Below are 18,431 nucleotides of genomic sequence, written 5' to 3' on the forward strand. Positions count from 1 at the left end.
CACAAACTGCAGGCTTCTTAACATCCTGTTATTAGATACTGCAAGCCTTGTCACCATGGCAGCAAATTCCCAATCTCCTGCCCACGTGTGCACCCCGCACGTATGCACACACAGTACGTTACTGATGTGTTTGTGGTTGGATGGTTTGTACTTGAGTCCATACATGAAGTCCAGTATGGGGAAGAGCCACTTCAGTGAATATGAAAAGCTCTGGAAGTGGAAAAAAATGACATAAGAATATCATTGTCAACATTTACTGTACTACTATCAGCTTGCATTAACACTTAAATTTTTTGATCACTTCTACTAAGTTGGCATTCATGCAAGAACATACTATATATACGGTATGCCTTTCAACTTGCATATAAGACGAAGAATATCTTTATTGTTATTGAAATAGGTACAACGAAATTGAAGGTGCATTCTCCTAAGGTGCCATAGAAAACTATTAAAAGTGTATCACACGATAATAATAAACGATATTACCTCGCACAATAAATAACAAAAGAGGATCCTGGTTATAGTGTCTCTGAGTGCAGCAAGGTGTGGTATCAAAAGAATTAGAGCAATGTGAAATTCCTTGTAAATGTACAGTGGGTTAATGCAATTTGTTCAGTGCAATTACAGCGCTTGCATAACAACTGTTTCTTTGTCTGTTTGTTTTTGCTTCTACTGTCCTGAACCATCTGCCAGAGGATGACAGTTGAAACGACGTGAGTCCAGATAGGTCGAGTGCCTGAGGATGTACATTGCCTTCCTTAGGCAGTGAGAACTGCAGAGTTCCAGCAAGGAAGGAAGGGAGCAGCCAGTAATCCTCTGGACCATAGTGTTGACCAGTTGGAGCACTTTACCTCCTGCCGCTGTGCAGCTGAGAAATCTCACAGAGATGCAGTGCGTTCCGATGCTCTCAACAGAGCATTGGTCAAATGACACAACCAGTTTCTGTATGAGGTTGTTGCTTGTCAGAATCCTCAGGAAATATGGTCTTTGTGAGCTTTTTGATGACGGCTCTGGCGTTAGCGCTCCAGGTCAGATCATCCTGCACGCCCGTGAATCGGACATTGGGGAGTGGAGACCCTCTTCACACAGTCCCCGCCAATGAAGAGGCTGGATGTCTGTTTGTTTTCTTTTATTTTTCCTTTTCAAGTCTATTATTGGGGCGGCACAGTGGAAGGCTGGTTAACACATCTGCCTCACAGTTCTGGGGACCTGGGTTCAAATCCAGCCTCTCCTGTGTGGAGTTTGCATGTTCTCCCCGTGCCTGCATGGGTTTTCTCCGGGTACTCCGGTTTCCTCTCACTTCCCAAAAACAAAACAGAATATAAATTGCCCGTAGGTGTGTATGTGAGTGTGAATGGTTGTTTGTTTATATGTGCCCTGTGATTGGCTGGCGACCAGTTCAGGGTGTACCCCGCCTCTCGCCCGAAGATAGCTGGGATATCCTTTTGAGGATAAGTGGTACGGAAAATGGATGAATGAATGAAGTCTATTATTGCCTCCTTTGTTTTGGTGGTGCTAAGGGTCAGGTTGATGCTGTTGCTCAGGAAGTGGGACTACAATCGCGGGCAGGTGTTAAGGGTGTAGAGTAGGGGACTGAACACAGCCCTGAGGGGGGCCAGTACTGAGGCTGATGGCTGTGGAGACATGAGTGCCTAAACTCACCTTATGGTGGCAGTTTGTTAGAAAGTCTCTGATCCAACATCAGATATTCCCAAAATACATCACCAGACGGTTGGAGAGTCTAGTGTATGGTGGCTGAAATCCACTGAGAGCAGCTGTGCGTAGCTCCCCTGGTGCTCCAGGTGTGTCAGCACAGGGTGGAAGACCATGGTGATTGCATCCTCCTGGAACCTGTTGGCCCTCTAGGCAAACTGGTACAGGTTGAATCCAAGGCGAAGGCACGAAGTAATGTGAGTTCGGACCAGTTTCGAAGCATTGTGCACTGCGCGCATTCTCCTGTCCACTCAAAACTGTTATTTACACACCCTCATGCCAGAGGTGTTCCCTGTCAAGTCTGGCCCTGTGCGCATGTTGCGCGCATTCTCCCATGGACTTAAGCCCTTTTCCACATCTGCACTCAAGAAGCTGTAGTAAGTGCAGTGTCCCGTGAAGGTGAAACATCATATTGCACGCATTGATTCAGTTAATTACTCGGCGACGGTCCAATTTGGACCCACCGCCACACTTATCTTGAGTTGTTGCTGTTGAAGCAGTCCTCAAACCTTCTCTCATTTACAGCTTTTGCCTCTCTGATGCGCCTCTTCAGGTTGGCAGTTGGCACATATAAACCACCATTCACACTCGCATTCATACCTGTAGTCAAGTTCCTTCAATGAACCTAACATGGCTATTTTTGTAATGTGGGAGGAAGCTGGAGCACTTGGAGAAAACCCATGCAAGCAAAGGGAGAACGTGCAAACTCCACACGGAAGGCTGCAGCCGATTCAAACCCCAAACCGCAGACTGTGATGCACATTTTAGTCACTAGTCCACTGTGCTGCCCTTAAAAAGTGTTAAAAACAAATCTTTGCACAGGCCATTTTTGGATACAGCATTTGATTCCATTTGCGCAGCTGTACCTAATGAAGTGACACGTGAGCGTACAACTCATAGATGAATGACATCATCAATTAACACAAGAATAAAAAGAAATGTGAGGCCAATTCAGCATGACAGATATAAAGGTAAAATGCAGCGAGCATCGTGTTTCTTTCCCTCCGATAAAAACACAACCCCTCGGTGTTGCTATGGAGACCTCCTCTCTTTCGCTTCCTTTCAGTGAGCGACCACTTATCCTTGCTGCCTTTCAGTCAGCAGGACGTGGGTGTGCGCGCTCTGAGTTTTCCCCTTTAGTGTGAGCGGAGTTTTTGTGTGCTGGCTCTGCCGTGAATCCGGCAAATGTAGGGAGGTGCATTAGAGAGCCAAGTTGGACTTGAGCGCACACATATACACGCACACACACACACACAAATTTGTGTCTGCAAATGCAAGCTCAAAGAAATATAGTGAAGTTATGTGGGGAGTTTCTTCCCATTCAGGCTAATTCTCTGAGGGGAAAAAACAAGAGCGGAATTTCATTTGATGACACACAATCACATCTAAACAGCCATGAAAAACACACCGTTGACAAAGCCCATAAAATTGAATTCTCATCAAAACCAAGCATACATGCTAAGCGGATATTGCAACATGGACAATACCTGCAACCGAAGACAGAAAGAAGCTTTCATTGTGGCTCCAGTGTTTTTGTTACCAGTCCAGAAACTGTTTTTCTCTTCTTCATCATTTAATTAGCACTTTAAGTGCTGAATAAAAAATGTATGGCCACAAGCAGTTTTCTCAGCTGGCTGCACCATTAGAATCTTGTTGCTATCCATATCATTTTGAACGGTCTGAACACGTTTGATGATTTTTATCACATGCATCAAGTGAAACATTCATTTTAATTTTGTTTTTCAGTTTACTGCAACAATGAATGAGAAGTAAATGGGCCTTTTATTGCTTATTTTGCTTATGAAATGGTTGTCTGGCAGGATCTTTGTTACCCACATGCAAGAATATATTATATATGTAATATATTATATATTGACTTTGATTTAAGGCATAAAGTAGACATGCTCTCACCACAAAAAGATCTACACATTGACAAATTCAATCCAATTGAGAACATTTTGGATCAGCACCAAACTGACATCTCTATCAAAACTCACCCCCTGCAAGTGCCTCAATAGCCTCATTATGATATATAATGTAGTATAGTATGCTTTATTGCCAATCCTCAACATGAGTAGAACACACAGAGGGCTGAAATTTATTTTTCAAGACCTGCTGTCACAAACAAAAAAACAAAAAATATCATTTTTCCCTCAGCAAAGGGATAAAAACCCATCATTTTAAAATGAGAACATAAGAAATCCAACCTTTCAGTTTTCTCCGAATCTACACAGAAAAATGAAATTACCTTATTGATCCATTTGTGTGAAAATATTGATAAAGCTGTTTTATAGAGCTTCAACTTGATTCTGAAGTGTCAGTCTTGCAGCACAATGCTGACATTCTCTGACAACACAAAAACTACGGAAGAATTTAGGGCAAGTTTTGGTTTGTATATAATCTGGAGAAAATTACTTTTCAATTGTAGCACACGGATAATTACCTACAAAGGTGCAAGTACAGTTTAATACTTAGCATTATGCTTCATTACCTCTTTCAATTTTCCTTTTTATGACAGTATGATTTGAACTTGTGTTTCCTGAAATGTGCACACGGGGCTAATAATGTTGAAACATCTGCATGCATATTTTTTTAATTACTGTTACAAAATGCTCCCACCACCTGCTATTTTGCTGGACAGAGGCGAATTGGTTAAGTGTGTTTTTAAAATTATGTATCACATCACACACAGGAGAGTAGACAAAATCCTCTCTTTGTGTCAGTGTGATCATGACCATGTAGACGTTTTGGAGGTTGTAACTTCTGATGCTGTTAATAATGATACTGTAATTACATCCATGCAAAGTCATGATATGATGAAAACTACTTAAATACACTAAAACAAAACTGTTAAAGAACTGATGTTGATAAAATACCAAAATAATAACAATAGTAATTTTTACTTACTTGGAGTCACTCTCTTTAAAAACCAAACCCAAGTCTGAAACCTTGGTGTACTGATAGATTTGGACTTGACTTTCAACAGTCATATCAAATCAATTACTAAAACGGGCTTCTATCAGCTGAAAAACATATCCAGAGTGAAGGTTTGCATAATATGCCAAGCAGACCAGGAGAAGCTCATCCATGGTTTTATCTCAAGTAGACTTGACTACTGCAATGGTCTTCTGATTGGACTCCCCCAAAAGAACATCAAACAGCTGCAGCTCATTCAGAATGCTGCAGCTCAGGTTCTGACCAGAACAAAGAGGTCAGAACATATTACTCCAATTTTAAAGTCTCTACACTTGCTCCCATTCGGCTTTAGAAAAGATTTTAAAGTTCTGCTACTGGTCAATAAATCACTATATAGTTTAGGTCCTGAATACATGAAAGAAATGCCAATGTAATATAAACCCAGTAGGGCCCTGACATCGACAGACTCTGGTCAAATAGTGGAGCACAGAGTCCAAAGCAAACATGGCGAAGCAGCATTTAGCGATTATGCTGCACACAAATGGAATAAGTTGCCAACAGAAGTGACGTCAGCCCCAAGTGTGCATGTTTTTAAGTCCAGGTTTTTAGAGCATTTCCACATTTAAGATCAACTTTTTTTTGCCAACTAAAACTGATGCATACATTACACACAAGGAGACAACCTGTCATCCACACGCTGTTCTCCATGGCAAGTATTTTTCCATCAGCATGTGACAGAGAAAAAGAGAACGAAGGAGAGAGTGAGGCAGACGATGCAAGAGGGGAGGCAAGATGAGAGGGACAGAAGCTCCACTGCAGAGCCCAGCACCTCTCTCATATAGCTGGGGAGAGAAAGAGAGAGAGTGAGACATAGACAGAGAGAGAGAGACACAGAGAGAGAGAGAGAGAGAGAGAGAAGGAGAGAGAGAGAGAGCAAGAGAGAGAGAGCGAGAGAGACTTTGCCAATGTTCTCTCCAGCTCCAGTGCAGCAGAGACATGATATTTCAAGAATCTTAATTGTGTGGCTGAGAGTGAGAAGAGAAATAACACCGTCAGCGCGGGAAGCAACGCTTGAACAGAGCTAAGCAGTGGTCCTTCCCGCTCTGGTAAGAAAACTGAAATGTGTTGATAGCACAGACATGTACACATGTCGCTGTGGATGCATGCATGCTCGCTCGGTGTGAGTGGTTTACAAATTGAGAGGCTTGTTGGTAAGTGGAAATAAATTATAAGTTTGTGCATAAATGTGTCTGCAGCAACAGCCCGCATCGTCATGCGTCTTTTCTCCTTTTATTTTTTTGTACAATGTATCCATGTCCACCATCTCTTTCAAAGCATTCTGCACTCCTACACGTAATCCTTCCTCTCAGTACATGCATGTGTTCGTATTCTTCATACAAGCAGTGTTTTGTCACCTCCAGCCGCTTAAAAAAAAAAAAAAAAGCTTCAAGGTCTCTCTTGAGTTTGCTCTCTGATAGGTGGAAGAACACCGATAAGCACGTTATTCCTATCACTGGACTCATGAAAAAAGATGATTTTTGTTCCAATCTCTCAAGAGTAGTGAAATCATTGGGGCACTCATGTTCCATCAGGGGACAGAGCTCAGATGTATTGCTAACAGGTGAACATGGATGGGCTTGATATGACGACTGCCATTTTAGAAATATTATATGTTGCAGAATGTACAATTGTGGAGGGTTCTGTGGTAACAACTTGTCACTCAAAACAGACTAATCCAAAGGTTGCCTTTACTTTACTACTAAACAGTGATTTCAAGTAGGATGGAGTTCAAGGGTATACAGAACAGAGTAATCTTTGTTTGTAAAGAGGTGATTGTACAAAACGCTTGAGCTGCAGTATGAACATATCACCACTTCAGCTGTGTCTCAATGTTCAAATTTGAGATACCAACATCTTTATTGTACATATCCTTTTGTAAATTTAGGGAAGTTGAATCAGCACGGAGAGAAAAAATTATGGAAAGACAAAGTTTTGTATCTGGACAGAATGAAACTGAGAATCCTAGCTCTAAATCTAAGAGCCATGTACACTCAAGTGACATTTGTTTTGTCAAAGAGCTGTATCAAATACAATGTGTACAATAATGTTCAAATTAGTCAGAAACTTATTCATGTTCGTTATTGTGGTAGTTTATAGTAAAGCATAACTATATGCCTTATATCTAGTTTGACCACCTCATGTCGCTCAGTAAGCTAACCAAAATATCAGGAACACTCAGTTTGAGGCATATATTCTTTTGCATTATAGTAGATCTCATTAGATTGTACAGGTGTACCTAATGTTGTGGCTGTTGAGTGGATAACTAACTCTTGGACTGCAGTATTATAGGTAAGTGCATGCGGCGTTGCTGGCGGTAATCTGCGAGATACTGTGCAGTCACATGGTAAACTTTGAATGAGAAATAGAGGGAAAAAGGAAGAGAAAGCCAATCGGGGTGAATGCTGAGAAAGAAGAAGCTAGCGATTGATGCAGGGCTATATATTTGAAAATCCTCTTACAAGCAGTATGAATTACAAAACCTTCTTAGGGATGCTTTAGCTCACCGCTCTGCTTTCCTGAAACTGACACTGTCGACGTTTGAGAGCAAACGACAAAAACAGGGGGCATCAAAATTAAATGACGAATGCATTATTGAGCAGGTTGCATGTGGAAAGATGACAGAGTGGAGATGAAAGTGAATGGCTGATGGAAGAGTGAGAAGAACCCCGGGAGGAAAGATCTGCTCCGAGATGATGTTGACTCAAACGCACTGTCGTACAATGCTCACTTTGCATAGTTCATACAATTCAATGAATGAAGTCACTGCTATTCTCAGTATGTTTATCTTCATAAAGGAAGAAACTTAAAGACCTCACCTTTAGCTGTAAACAAGAACCACAGTCTTTTAATCTTGATGGACTTTTTATATTGTACATAAGTCTAAAACCAAGACACAAATAAAATTTAATACATCGCAGCACTCCTCAGATATCCCATTGTATGCTCCCTACTGGCTAGGAGCAGTGTAGTGATGATACCGGAGCAACCTGATTTGATGCTTCAAGTTCGCCATTAACTATGATTTATTTCAATGTAAAATATAAAGGCTTTGCCATCATACAGTGGGTACGGAAAGTATTCAGACCCCCTTAAATTTTTCACTCTTTGTTATATTGCAGCCATTTGCTAAAATCATTTAAGTTATCCCCCCCCCTCCCCCGCATTAATGTACACACAGCACCCCATATTGACAGGAAAAAAACGGAATTCTTGAAATTTTTGCAGATTTATTAAAAGAGAAAAACTGAAATATCACACAGCCATCAGTATTCAGACCCTTTGCTCAGTATTTAGTAGAAGCACCCTTTTGAGCTGATACAGCCATGAGTCTTTGAAGGAATGATGCAACAAATTTTTCACACCTGGATTTGGGGCTCATCCGCCATTCCCCCTTGCAGATCCTCTCCAGTTCTGTCAGGTTGGATGGTGAAAATTGGTGGACAGCCATTTTCAGATCTCTCCAGAGATGCTCAATTGGGTTTAAGTCAGGGCTCTGGCTGGGCCATTCAAGAACAGTCACGGGTCCTGAGCACTCTGGAGAAGGTTTTTGTCCAGGATATCCCTGTACTTGGACCCATTACGCTTTCCTTCAATTGCAACCAGTCTCCCTGTCCCTGCAGCTGAAAAACACCCCCACAGCATGATGCTGCCACCACCATGCTTCACTGTTTTGACTGTATTGGACAGGTTTTTTCCACAAATACTGCTTAGAATTAAGGCTAAAAAGTTCTATCTTGGTCTCATCAGACCAGAGAGTGTTATTTCTCACCATCTTGGAGTCCTTCAGGTGTTCTTTTTTTTTTTTAGCAAACTCCATGCAAGCTTTCATGTCTTGCACTGAGGAGAGGCTTCCGTCAGGCCACTCTGCCATAAAGCCCTGACTGGTGGAGGGTTGCAGTGATGGTTGACTTTCTAGAACTTTCTCCCATCTCCCGACTGCATCTCTGGAGCTCAGACACAGTGATCAGTACCTTTAGCAGGGACACCCAGACTTCCCTCTCCACAGCCACTTCATCCAGCTCTTTCGGGGGATCCCCAGGGGTTCCCAGACCAGTCAAAAGACGTAGTCACTCCAGCGTGTCCTGGGTCGTCCCCAGGGTCTCCTCCCGGTGGGACGTGCCCGGAACACCTCACCTGGGAGGCGTCCGGGAGGCATCCTAATCAGATGCCCTAGCCACCTCATCTGGCTCCTCTCGATGTGGAGGAGCAGCGGCTCTACTCTGAGATCCTCCCGGATGACCGAGCTTCTCACCCTATCTCTAAGGGAGAGCCCAGACACCCTGCGGAGGAAACTAATTTCAGCCGCTTGTATCCGGGATCTTGCTCTTTCGGTCACGACCCACAGCTCGTGACCATAGGTGAGTCGGTGGAATTGAGGAGGTCTTCGAAGTATTCTCCCCACCGACTCACAATGTCCCGCGTCGAGGTCAGCAGCGCCCCATCTCCACTATACACGGTGTTGGTGGTGCACTGCTTCCCCCTCCTGAGACGCCGGATGGTGGACTAGAATTTCCTCGAATCCATCCGGAAGTCTTTCTCCATGGCCTCACCGAACTCCTCCCATACCTGGGTTTTTGCTTCAGCGACCACCAAAGCTGCATTCCGCTTGGCCAGCCGGTACCCATCAGCTGTCTCAGGAGTCCCACAGGCCAAAAAGACCCGATAGGACTCCTTCAGATTGACGGCATCCCTCACCGTTGGTCTCCACCAAAGGGTTCGGGGATTGCCACCACAACAGGCACCGACCACCTTATGGCCACAGCTCCGGTCAGCCGCCTCAGCAATGGAGGCGCGGAACATGGTCCACTCGGACTCGATGTCCCCCGCCTCACCCGGAACGTGAGCAAAGTTCTGTCGGAGGTGGGAGTTTAAACTCCTTCTGAGAGGGTATTCTGCAAGACGTTCCCAACAGACCCTCACAATACATTTGGGCCTGCCAAATCGGACCGGGTGGTGATCAGTTGACAGCTCCGCCCCTCTTCACCTGAGTGTGCGACATGCGGCCGCAAATCCGATGACACAACCACAAAGTCGATCATCAAACTGTGACCTAGGGTGTCCTGGTGCCCAGTGCACGTGTGCACACCCTTATGCTTGAATATGGTATGGTCGTTATGGACAATCCGTGATGAGCACAGAAGTCCAATAAGAGAACACCGCTCTGGTTCTGATCGGGGGGGGGGGGGGGGGGGGGGGGCGTTCCTCCCAATCAACCCCTTCCAGGTCTCACTGTCATTCCCACGTGAGCATTGAACTCCCCCAGCAGAACGATGGAGTCCCCAGCGGGAGCGCTCTCCAGCACCCCCTCCAAGGACTCCAAAAAGGGTGGGTACTCTGAACTGCTGTTTGGTGCATAGGCACAAACAACAGTCAGGACCCGTCCCTCCACCCGAAGGCGGAGGGAAGCTACCCTCTCGTCCACCGGGGTGAACCCCAATGTACAGGCGCCAAGTCGGGGGGCAATAAGTATACCCACACTTGCTCGGCGCCTCGCACTGTGGGCAACTCCAGAGTGGAAGCGAGTCGAACCCCTCTCAAAATGACTGGTACCAGAGCCCCAGCTGTGTGTGGAGGCGAGTCTGACTATATCTAGTCGGAACCTCTCGACCTCACACACCAGCTCAGGCTCCTTCCCTGCCAGAGAGGTGACTACCACCTCCCTATAGCTAGCTTCTGTAGCCGCGGATCGGATCGCCAAGGTCCCCGCCTTTGGCCACCGCCCAGCTCGCACTGCACTCGACCCCTATGGCCCCTCCCACAGTTGGTGAGCCCATGGGAAGAACCGGAATACATTTAGTGGCAATTAAAATTTAAATAGGAAACTGCAAACTGTTTGCAGTAGATTTTCTGATGTAAACAAAAAAAAAAGTAAATACTATTATATAAGCGGCACGGTGAACGACTGGTTAGAGCATCAGCCTCACAGTTCTGAGGACCCGGGTTCAATCCCCGGCCCCGCCTGTGTGGAGTTTGCATGTTCTCCCCGTGCCTGCGTGGGTTTTCTCCGGGGACTCCAGTTTCCTCCCACATCCCAAAAACTTGCATTAATTGGAGACTATAAATTGCCCGTAGGTGTGACTGTGAGTGCGAATGTTTGTTTGTTTGTATGTGCCCTGTGATTGGCTGGCAACCAGTTCAGGGTGTACCCCGCCTCCTGCCCGATGAAAAGCTGGGATAGGCTCCAGCACACCCGCGACGCTAGTGAGGAGAAGCGGCTCAGAAAATGGATGAATGGATGGATACTATTATATAACAGGAATGTGCAATATCAATAGTTTCTTCTTTTTAGGAAATGAGAAATGCAGACAAGTACAGTGCCATGAAAAAGTACTGGCCCCTTTCTCAAATTCTTATATTTTTGCAACCTTTCCCCACTTTGTTTAAGATGATCAAACAAATGTAATATTGGACAATATAACACAAGTCAACTTAAAATGCTATTATTAAATGGGGATTTCATTTATTAAGGGAAACTATTCAAAGTTACCTGGCCCTGTGTGAAAAGGTAATTGCCCCCTAAACCTAAGTGGTTGGGCCATCCTCAGCAGCAACATTCAAGTTCAATTCAAATCAAGCGTTTTCTATAACTGGCAATGAGTCTGTGGAGATATTTTGGCCTACTCTTGGAACGTTTTCGAGCATGAAGGGTATTTTTAAGGTCATGCCACTGCATTTCAATCAGATTGCTTCAAGATGGTGCCTCGGTTACGTGCTCTCAAGTATTGTCTATGTTTTTGTGTTTTTTGTTCGTCTTTGGAGACATTACGCGACTCACTTACACAAGGGAAGACTTGCTAAACATCAGGGAGTCTACCCCGAACTTGCTGCGGTATATGGCGCATGGAGACAGAGGCAACGAAGGGGGAGGCGCGCAGGCATCCAAGTTAAGCTCTGCAAGAGAGGATACAGATTGGCGTTCCCGTCGATCTACCTCGCAAATTTTGTTTTTAACATTCTTAACAAATAAAGATGATTCTGATTCTGATTCAAGTCTGGACTTTGACGAGGCCACTCCAAAATCTTAATCATCATCAAGCCATTCAGAAGTTGACTTTCTGGTGTGTTTTAGATGGTTATCCTGCTGCAGAACGCAAGTGTGCTTCAGCTTGAGGTCACAAACTGATTCTTCTTCAGGATTTTCTGTGAGAGGGCCGAATTCATGGTTCCATCAATCACAGCAAATTGTGAAGGAGCCAGGCAGCCCAAGCTCATTACACTACCACCACCATGTTTGACTGTTGGTACGATTATCTTTTTCTGAAATGCTGTGCTACATATACGCCAGATGTATTGAGACACCTTCCAAAAAGCACAACTTTCATCTCGTCAGTCCATATAATATTCTCCCAAAAGTCAATCACTCAGATGTTTGTTTGTTGTTGTTTTTTTTTGCAAAAGACGAGCCTTTATGTTGTTTTTGGTGAGCAGTGGTTTTTGCCTTGCAACTCTGCCAAGGATGGCATTTTTGCCCAGTTTCTTCATTATTGGTATGCCATAAACACTTAACTGAGGCAAGGGAGGCCTGCAATTCTTTAGAAGTTGTCCTGAGCTCCTTTGTGTCGTCCGGGATGAGTCATTGCAGTTTTCTTAGGGTAATCTTGGTAGGCCGGCCACTCCTCGGAAGGTTCACCACTGTTCCATGTTTTCTCCACGTGAGGATAATGGCTCCCCATATGGTTTGCTGGAATCGTAAAGCTTTAGAAATGATTTTTGTAACCCTTTCCAGACTGACAGATGTCAATTACTTCATTTCTCGACTCTTCTGGAATTTCTTTGGATCATGTAATTTTGTTCCAGCATTTTTAGATCTTTTGTCCGATGTCATTTTGTCGGGACAGATTCTGTTTAAGTGATTTCTTGATTGAACAGATCAGGAGGTAATGAGGCTTGGGTGTGATCAGTGAAAATTGACCAAAAAGTGTGACTAGCCACAATTAATTCATGATTTAACAAGGGGGGTAATTACGTTTTCAGACAGGGCCAGGTAACTTTGAAAAGTTTTTTTTTCTTAATAAATTAAAGCATTTAAAAACAGCATTTTAAGTTTACTTGAGTTATATTTGCATGATATTTACATTTGTTTGATGATCTTAAAGTGGGGAAACGATATAAACATATAAGATTTTGAGGAGGGGGGGCGATACATTTTCACGGCACTATAGAACTGTAACAGAGTCATATTTATTACACTATAAAAACACCAATGGCGTTTGTTATTGCTGTGGCTCCATTTGAAGCTGGGAGTTGTGTTGTCTCCATGCTACTTTGTTTTCATGCTGCACTGATATTCAGGCTTCAAATGACTCACCAACTTTGATGTAACGACAAAAGCATATCACTAGCCATGACGTCCACGAGACAGAGGCTGAGCTGCACTGCATTTGTTGGTATTTGAGGTTACAGCGTGAAATAGATACACTTCCTGTCCCTTACCTAACATGTTCCGTGTGGGAACTCGATATGCAACTATACACACTGAAAAACCTGAATAAAAACACATGTACAATACACCTTTAATATCATTTGTTAAAGTCTGCATTAAATCTACAGTACATACATGTTCAGTGATGAATGTGAAAATGTGCTACTAAAACTTGAAATTATTGGTTTTTTTCTTCCAAAATATTGATTCTCACATAGTGACTGTTTAGTGATATTAACTTTATTGTTGGCTAAATATTTCTGTACTGTAATTGTATTGTGAGTTTCTCAGCAACTCCGATCCCAGATTCATACGTTTTACGAGGCAATGCCACCGTTGCCACAATATTTACTTTTCTGTCCAGAACCTCAACATTGTGTTACAGAGAAATCCAATATTTCAGTAGCTATGAGTGTTTGATCTGAAAAATATAATAGCTCACCCACCCAAAAATAGCTGCACATTTTGTTCTTTAAGAGTGATGTGGCTACAGATATGCATGATAAGAATGATGCATATTTTTTTATGAACAGTAGCTTGATTGTAAATGCTTGTCTCTCAGTGCTCACAATTAGACAGACAATGAAGAAAACATGGATTAGACGCTTCAAAGATGCAGTCAAGATATTGGATCCCTCACTCAAGACTTCAGTTGGTGTTGTTCTTATCAACTGCTGCACAGATGGGACCAAAACAAATTAGAAGTAAAAGAACACTGAATCATAGCAAGGAGAGGAGATTTGTTTCCATGGTAACAATGCACTAGACCTTGCTTGGATTTTCTTTTATTTTTTTTTACAGATAGCCTCACTAATGACAATTTTCATGCTACTTCACCATCATTGTTGAATTCCACTTTGCTAAAATAGGACAATAGCTCATCAACAAACACCACAAACCTTTTTGAGGACCAAGCCCAAATTTCAAAATTCTAAATTCTAAGTACATTAATTGAGAATAAATGTGATTTTAAGATGAATCCAAGACCCCTGAACTTGATGAATAAAATTTAGTATATGAGGCTTTTTGATTGCTCAGAAAGAGTCACCCAATGTCTTCCAAATGGAGCACAGTGTGAATTAAAGGGCTAAGATTCAGTTATTTTGAGTTTTCCCATTCCCACTCTAACTATTTGTCCTGTTTTTGTGTTTATGTGTGTGTGTGTGTGTGTGTGTGTGTGTGTGTGTGTGTGTGTGTGTGTGTTTGATAAAGCAGAGCGCTATGAGCCAGGAGTCGTCCACCCGCCGCCAGGATGTGAGATTGATGGCGTGACAAGAAAAAGACCGTCATCATGTTCTACCACTGCAATCACAATTGTTCCTAAGGAGAGGCACTGTAACTTTTTCTGCAAGACTTTCAATATTTCCATGTGTGTGAAGCCAGCGCAAATTGTTGTCGATATGATAATCCTTCCCTGTTTGCCTGAGAATTTCATACCGGTGAGAACGATTGTAACCATCTTCTGCCATCTGCACACACACCTTTACAGTTGACTCTCACACATCTTCTTAACAAGATCTTAAAACCTCCTCCAATCCGCACCTCTGACCCCATAAGGATTATGAGGCCAATATTGATGCTTCTACAATCACAGTGTCTCCTGTGTGTGTTTGTTGGTGTGTGCATGCTAGGAGCGCTGGGCTCGCTGCCTCAAGCTCTGCCATGGCATGTCCCCTGTCCTGGGCGGTGTGTGTGTCACATCAAGCCATGGTTCTCAGCAGACTCAGTTTACCACGAAGCTCCAACTGTGGACTGCAATGACCTGCTGCTGACCGCCCTCCCATGGCCCCTGCCCTTAAGCACACACACCTTGCACCTGCAGGGAAACAATCTGTCTCAAATGGACGTCGCTGTGCTGCACGGGCTCCCGAACCTCACTGACCTTGACCTTTCACAGAATCACTTTGGTTGTGTCAGGGCGATTGCACAAAACTTGTCTGTACCCTCTTTGTTGTCTCTACACCTGGAGGAAAACCTTCTTAGCCACCTGCCGGAGGCCTCCTTCTCCTCACTGCTGGCTTTACAGGAGCTCTTTCTCAGCCATAATTACTTACATTCTATTGCACCTGGAGCTTTCACTGGTCTGAACTCTCTCCTGCGCCTGCACATCAACAACAATAGACTCACCACCATCAATCCAAGGTGGTTTGCGGCTTTGCAGAACCTAGAAGTTCTCATGCTCGGAGGAAACCCAGTAGAGATCCTGCCCGAGCAGGGCTTCTTAGCCTTGAGATCCCTCCGCAGTCTTGTTCTTGGTGGCATGGGCTTGAGAGGCTTAGCTGACAATGCGCTGGATGGGTTGGAGGGTCTGGAGAGCCTCTCCTTCTACGATAACTTGCTGATCAAGGTTCCTACTCAGGCTCTGCAGAGGGTCTTAGGTCTGAAGTTTCTCGACCTTAACAAGAACCGAATCAAACTGATCAATACAGGAGACTTTCGAGACATGGTCCATCTGAAGGAGCTTGGCTTGAATAACATGGAGGAGCTAATGTCCATTGAGAGGGCAGCGCTAGAGAACCTTCCGGAGCTCACCAAACTAGAGATCACTAACAACCCACGACTGTCCTTCATTCACCCGCAGGCTTTTGCCCAGCTGAGCAGGCTTGAGAGTCTCATGCTCAACTCAAACTGTCTCAGTACTCTGCACCGTCACACCATGAGCTCCCTGCCCAGACTCCAGGAGGTCAGCTTGCACTCCAACCCACTCCGCTGTGACTGCCTATTTCACTGGGCCGCACAGGATGCACAGGACCCTCACCGGGACACAACAGCGACCATCCAGCAAACGTCTCGGGTGGTACGCTTTATTCAACCCCAGGCAACCCTGTGCTCAGAACCCCCAGAACTGAAGACTCGCAGGGTGAGAGAGGTGTCCTCCAGGGAGATGTCTGCCTCCTGCCTCCCAACAATCCCCACCTCTTCACTCCCCTCCAACATGGGTGTCAGGGAAGGAGGGAAGCTGCTTTTGCATTGTCGAGCTCTCGCAGATCCACAGCCTCAACTTTACTGGGTGACTCCCTCTGGGTTGAGACTTGGACCTGCTCTTAGCAACACATCTGAGGGACTACCAGCTTCTTCTCTCACAGCCACTGAAGGAATCACCTACTCATCTGCTTCCAGCATCTCCCCCAGCCAGGCTCAAGTTGATTCCTCCACCAAACGCTACTGGCTCCTGCCTGAGGGTACTCTGGAGATCAGAAAGGTCACCCACAGAGAGGCTGGCTTGTACACCTGCATAGCTGAGAATGCTCTGGGAGCTGATACACGCAGCGTTTCTGTGACCGTGCAAAGCAGAGACAAGACAAGAAAGAGGGTGGTGGCTCCTAAGATGAAGGGCCATTCATTACTCAGAACTGAGACAAGGTTAAAGGTGATGGAGGCTGGCGAACACTTTGCTATATTGTCCTGGCAGAATAGGCGCAATTTCCCTTCCACTCGTTTATCCTGGCAAGGTATGAGCTCAGACGGACCCGCATACACCACACGCATCCTTGCTGGAACACACAGTTTCAACCTGACCCACCTGCAGGCAGAGACACTTTACAGAGTGTGTTTATATTTAGGAACCAGTGAGGGTACCAAACATACCAGCAGGAGAAGCAAAGCAAGCAGAAAACCTCAGTGCATCTCATTCAGAACGAAGCAAGTGGCAGAGCCTCGGGCCAGGCTGCAGCTCAGCCCGGAGCTTATGTCCACTGTGGTGACACTTCTGATGATCCTTGTGCTCATACTGATGCTGCTGGCCGGCCAAGGATGGGACAGTGGAAAGCACCCCAGTGCTCTTTTCCAAGAAATCAAAAGTCATCAAACTGTGATCATCATGCAGAAGACAGGAGAAAGAAACAACAAACAGCTAAAGCAGAGTGAGAAACTTCTGTTCCATCATGACTGCTGAGATCATCAAAATACACGACAAACACACAAACGAATACTAATTGTCACTTTGTGAAGAGTCACAATGATGTGGGAAAGATTTGTATTTATTTTATATAAAATATGTACAGTATAATTGACATAGTTTCTGTGTTGAGAAAATTGTAAAGAATTCCTTAACCCAAACCAGGTGGATTTAAACTGGGCTATGGCACTCAGACAGTGCACAGTGAGTGCATCCATCAAATATTAATTACTGGTTATTGCTGCTGGGCTGAAAGTAAAAAAGATCAGATTCAGTCAAAGGACAAATGTTTCCAGGATGCTTGTTACATTTCCTGTCTTAATGTTTCACTGACTAAACCATACTGTAACGAAGCAGATGAAACGCTGTCTGAAGACTAATCCAAAAAGAAAAAGTGACTGGTTGTTTTGTTCTCGTACATCAGTGATGCTTATTGCTCAGTATCATGGAAAATTGTACTTATACAGCATTCCTTGCCTAACATATAATATCCTCTTTCAGCATAAAATAATTCTCAGTGATTGTGTCAAATTCTATTTTGAACTATTATACAATAAATCTTTTTAATTTAGCTGTTACTGTTCCCCTGTCTTTTCTTGTACGTAGTTTTTTTAATAATTCTTTTTACTTGTAACATTAACAAATCCCATATAGATAGAACAATTTTCCATCTGTGTATATTCTATGCTGGATCTAAAATGCTGCAGTTAAAAGCTCCAGCTCAAAATCAGAGGTAAATTAGCATACTTATAGAATTGTTGACAAGATTATACACCAAACTAGCTATCACAACTACACTAATTAACAGCTTTATCTAATTTATACAAAGTAGATGATCAAAGCAGTATCAATGTAAATTCATGTTCAACACGTAATGGGGACATATTAGCAAATGAAATGATAAATTGTTGTTTTTGCTCCAGGACTCCCCCTAAAATTTGGGGAATGTAATTTGCTTATAAGCCACAAAGATAAGTTCAGTCTTGTAACAGAGTACAAATACTGTACTGAAGTAGAATGTTCATGTATCTGTACTTTGCTTCGTTATTTATATTTCTTTCAACTTTTACTCCACTACATTTCCTTAAAGGTCCCATATTTTACCAAACCAACTTTTTCGAGTATTTGGGATGTTATATTGGCTCTATGGTGCCTCAGTAACCGTGAAATATCGTCCACGCATTCCTGAGTTCCAGACATTTTTCAGGTCATTTGAATTTCTCAAGCTTATCCACGTCACTAGCGAAGATCTCCGCCTACCTCTCCACACCCAAGTAGCTGTGAGAGGGGCCTTTTCTGGACTGTCTTGTATGACAAAAGGGGTCACGGGCATGCTGGAGCCTATCCCAGCTATCTTCGGGCAGGAGGCGGGGTACACCCTGAACTGGTCGCCAGCCAATCGCAGGGCACATATAAACAAAC

The 18,431-nt window shown here is 43.9% G+C and overlaps 1 protein-coding gene across 2 annotated transcripts; it reads left to right on the forward strand.

Annotated features, from left to right (window-relative positions):
• Window positions 1–5,435: 5,435 nt before the first annotated feature.
• LOC133409181 (leucine-rich repeat neuronal protein 2-like) lies at window positions 5,436–17,517 on the forward strand. Of its 2 annotated transcripts, none has more exons than XM_061688842.1 (2): window positions 5,436–5,735; window positions 14,324–17,517. In XM_061688842.1, exon 2 carries the CDS (start codon window positions 14,673–14,675, stop codon window positions 17,004–17,006), a length of 2,334 nt encoding a protein of 777 aa, XP_061544826.1. In that variant the 5' UTR covers window positions 5,436–5,735; window positions 14,324–14,672; the 3' UTR covers window positions 17,007–17,517. The 2 variants fall into 2 exon arrangements, with proteins under 2 accessions (XP_061544826.1, XP_061544825.1); XM_061688841.1 differs by having other exon boundaries at window positions 14,327–17,517.
• Window positions 17,518–18,431: the final 914 nt, after the last annotated feature.

The sequence above is a fragment of the Phycodurus eques genome, chromosome 10, assembly GCF_024500275.1.
Source record: "Phycodurus eques isolate BA_2022a chromosome 10, UOR_Pequ_1.1, whole genome shotgun sequence".
In the NCBI taxonomy this organism is placed as follows: Eukaryota; Metazoa; Chordata; class Actinopteri; order Syngnathiformes; family Syngnathidae; genus Phycodurus; species Phycodurus eques.